The sequence below is a fragment of the Hesperophylax consimilis genome, chromosome 20, assembly GCF_061612785.1.
Source record: "Hesperophylax consimilis isolate HC1 chromosome 20, BYU_Hcon_1.0, whole genome shotgun sequence".
NCBI classification, from domain to species: Eukaryota; Metazoa; Arthropoda; class Insecta; order Trichoptera; family Limnephilidae; genus Hesperophylax; species Hesperophylax consimilis.
In genome coordinates this window covers 20,750,404-20,754,525 of record NC_142855.1, presented here as the reverse complement: position 1 = coordinate 20,754,525, position 4,122 = coordinate 20,750,404, and the positions used below count along the sequence as shown (strand labels likewise).

Genomic DNA, 4,122 nt, shown 5'->3' with positions numbered 1-4,122 from the left:
AGTGAGATTCTGAGTATCGCTCTGGTGAGGGACCACCATTCAGAATTGAACATTGCTTGAATTGGCTTAGTTATGTTTAGTGACTAGATCTGGAAAAGACTAATACCTTGATACATTAAAATTGCCAAGAATACATACATTTCCTCTTTATTCGTGGGAGCCCATTTATTGGTACGCGCATGACGCTTAAATTGTTTTTTCGCAATCCATTGATCTGCATACCTGTTGGTCTCTCTCGCGATCAGTTCAACGAAATCTGCATCAAAGATTTTAAGAAAGGCATCCACAGGTTTGCCCATTTCGTCGGTATTGAAAGTTGGTCCCGGCGTGCCTGTGAAAGTCTCCCTTATCCCAGTAAAACGTAAGATATCATTAGACCAATCGAAAGAGTAACCTTCAGGCGGCAGAATCAAACGCATTGCCTCACTATCTACCTGGTATTGTCTACTAAAGTCTATGGCCATAGCGGAGTTAGGTGAAACGTTGATAATATTATGATAAGGTATTGGCGGCATGCAGAAGGTATCCTCATCGCTCTCTTCGTGGTCGACGTCACTCGCTTCGTCATCCTCGTCGCTCGATCTGTCCATTTCTGAAACAACAGAAAACCCAAATTAATTTAATGTGTCTATATTACGATAACCCACTGCCTCTGGTACGGCTTATGACTCGCAATACGATGGTCGCGGGATCAAATCAAATAAATTATATTTGAATAATTAGTGTTATTTTCACACAAAATTCATTTAAAATAATATATATTATATTTGCGGCACGTTCCAGAGTGGAAGATACCCATAGTATCGCCCTGGTGTAAGACCCCATTCAGAATTGAAACGTTGCTTGAAATGGCTTTTGACGGCCGGCATAGTCCAGTGGTAACGCATTGGACTGCCATTCCGAAGGTCGCCGGTTCGAACCCGGCGTGCGCAAATAAATTTTATTTGATTGATTTGTGTTATTTCACAATTAATTAATTAAAATAATAATTAAAATAATATATAGTATATTTGCGGCACGTTCCAGAGTGGAAGATACTACCAGTATCGCCCTGGTGTAAGACCACCATTCAGAATTGAAACGTTGCTCCAAATGGCTTTAGCCGTGTTTAGTGACTAGATCTGAATAGCCAGGTACTTCCCCATCTTCCTCTTTCCCTTCCCCACTTACTTTCAGCCTCACAACATCCCCCAATTGGGGATGCCATAGTCTCACTGGCTCCAGCTGAGGCTCTTGTGAGGTATTCATATAAAAAAAAATATAAAAAGTTAATCAAATACTTGAGGCGGGCAATGTCAGGAGTCAGAATAGCACAGTCAGGTAGGTATGGAATGAAGAAAAGAGTGTGTGTGCCAAGATCGAGTTGCATGGTGGTTCATCCTCTCTGCCTACCGAAATGGCGTGAAGGTAAGTTAGTTAGTTTTATAACTCACGGTTTCCAAGTACAGACTCTTCTAGTACAGCTGCCTCGTCCACGTTACTTTTTCTGCCCATGTCTGACTCTGAAATAAAAGAAAACACAAATTTACAGTAGAATTTGGATATAATGACTTTGCATTTAACGGTCTACTGTTTTAAGTGACGATAATGTAAACTCTAGTAAGGTTTCATAGCTTTTAGTAGGAAAACGTATCCGTTTAAAGTGACCAACTACGTAAAGCGACCTATTTTAATGATAATTTGTCCGGTTACAAAACCCACCTACCAATACAGCCTCGCAACACAATGAGTCCCGTGAAGCGAAAGTGTTTTTTCAATTTAAGAAAAAAATGCTGTATTACACCGTTTAGAAGCCGGTGAATCAAATGTAATCCTCGCAAAGAAGTTCGGCATGTCTTATTTCTCACTCTGCAATACCCGTTACAGAAAAAAGATGTGTAATGATGCATCCACGACATAACAACAATACATTTTGTATGTTTGTTATGTGGAATTTTTAAGTACTATGCTTATTTCCTGCCAATATACCAACAGTGAAACTGTGCTAGGGATATCAATATAAAATATAGATAATTGATTTTATATTGAGCCCCTGGTATGACATTTCAAAAAATAAACTCACCGTTCCCAAACGCCGACAATTCTTCGTAGAATGGTACGTCCACCCACAGCTCGCTGTGATAGCCGGCTTCCGGAGAGAAGAGTTCCCCACTCCGCGATGTCCCAGGTAACGGCTCGGGAGATGCTGCACGGATAGGCATAATTGGTGCATTGGGAGCCGTTGATTGGGTCTGTGCGGGAGTGGACATCCACGGTGGTGGTACGGGTCGTGGCAACGGTGAAGGCGTCCCTTGTGAAAAGGGACACGTTGTTCTCTCCGGAGATGGAATTCTGAAAACATTTACATAAATCATAGAAAATTGTTCTCATTCACGTGTGAAACAGTAAGTACAGTATGTAAATAAACAATAAAATAAGAACTCTGTAAAATATGCACTGAATGTGCCAAATGCACAGAGCGCTGAACTTACCAACTCTCACTGTAAGAGTGGAACGCTGTCAGGAAAAAACAATAATATTGTACCAAGCATCTAAATACGATTACTTACTTTTGTTTAGTTTTTCTTGGAGGTGCGGTAGGGAGCAAAATGCGCGCCGCCTGCTTCTTGAATTTTCGGCTTTCCAGCTCTAGCCGGATGGAAGCAGGCAGGGCCCTAACAGCCTTTAGGGCCTTGACGCGATCCTCTCGCACCAGTAGCAAAGCAGGGTCGCTGTTTAAATAAATACAAATATATGATGAGTTCAACGGCCACAGCAAAGTACTTTCATAAAAAAACATTAAAAAATACTAACACTCCAGACGAGGCTGCAATTGCAGCTCTGCGTTGACGTCCACGTGCAGGTAGTCCGGCACCAGCTCGTACCCCACGTCTCCCTTTTCCTCTGCCTCCTCTTGCAGTCAGCACCGCTCTATAAATTTTAAATTGAAAACACTTAATGTAAGTACTTAAATGTTTAAATTTTGTTAAATATTGCACTAATATAAAATTTGAAAATAATTATTGGGTTGTGGAGTGATCCCTTTCCCTGGACGACAGCTGTTTCTGCACAAATTTGGTAAAAGTAAACAAATTAATTAATTATACAACTAAATTACTAAATTTTTATTGTGTGACGAAGGCTTTACACCATTTTACATGTGAAAAAGAGTCAACTTTTTGACATATGACTTAAAATAATTGGTTAGCAAATATCTGTATTAATAATGAACCAATTCAAATAAAACTTATATATATCTCTTTGTTTTGAATCACTGTGATGGAATATCTATATTTCAAATGCGCGAGTGCAGTATTTAAGACATTATTGTAAATCAAAAACAGATGACGTCTTCAGTTGACGTAATCTTACACAAAAACTTCAACCAAAACAATATAATACAAACAAACGAATTAAAAACGCATTTCAAAGATAGATAAGTCAATCATGATTACACAGATATATAATTATGCGTTAAAAACCCAATAAATTAATTACTTACGGCATTTTAGGAAGAGTCCAAAATTTCGTGAATGTTGAAAATTTATAATTTTGTTTTTGACAGGACGCCATAAAAAAACCGCGAAAACTCGTTAAATAACACTTCAAAGACAACGGATAAGTTCATAGACAAAGAGAATATATTATCAGCTATTCGATAAAACAAGTAGCTGGCCATGGAAACGTTTTAAATAATTACAATAAATATTTTACGAATGGTAGAAAAATCGGTCCATTTTTGGACCGATATCAATCGCAGAAAAATAAAAGTGGTCGATTTTTCGACCGAAATCGTTCCAGTGGTTATAAAACAATATTCGACCGGTCGGTGGCCGAGTTGACATCGCGCTTGGGTCCCACTCGGGCGTAGTGTGTTCAATTCCTCGGCTGGCTAAGTCCTCCATCACAACACAAGCAACATTTTCAGCTTACTGTGGTGGTAGTAGGAGATTTTCAAATATTGTCAGGTTATTCGTAACCCGGGAATGTTTGTCTTTCTTTTTAAAATAAAAAAAAAATATGACCGGAAATCGGCTGAACTAAAAAAACAGCTACAAGGTGGTTACAAATACTATTATATTTAATCAATTTTTTCATTTAATTTCCAAACAATGTGTATATATATTCATTTAAATTAAAATA

At 38.6% G+C, this 4,122-nt stretch overlaps 1 protein-coding gene across 1 annotated transcript; it reads right to left on the bottom strand.

Annotated features, from left to right (window-relative positions):
* On the bottom strand, positions 1–3,783 carry LOC149414309 (uncharacterized). Its single transcript, XM_089643992.1, has 6 exons — positions 3,482–3,783; positions 2,794–2,910; positions 2,550–2,711; positions 2,063–2,331; positions 1,434–1,502; positions 1–592 (listed from the first exon to the last, which is right to left on the bottom strand). The coding sequence occupies exons 1-6, from the start codon at positions 3,550–3,552 to the stop codon at positions 84–86; spliced, it is 1,197 nt and encodes a 398-aa protein (XP_089500118.1). The 5' UTR covers positions 3,553–3,783; the 3' UTR covers positions 1–83.
* Between the last annotated feature and the right edge of the window lie 339 nt (positions 3,784–4,122).

What these genes read in the sequence shown, in the direction of transcription:
- LOC149414309 (XM_089643992.1), bottom strand. Translation starts at nt 3,552, where the DNA reads ATGGCGTCCTGTCAAAAACAAAATTATAAATTTTCAACATTCACGAAA. An exon ending in ATTGCAGCCTCGTCTGGAGT is followed by an intron (nt 2,712 to 2,793) that starts GTTAGTATTTTT and finishes TTATTTAAACAG; the next exon opens with CGACCCTGCTTTGCTACTGG. An exon ending in AGAGTCTGTACTTGGAAACC is followed by an intron (nt 593 to 1,433) that starts GTGAGTTATAAA and finishes CTGTTGTTTCAG; the next exon opens with AAATGGACAGATCGAGCGAC.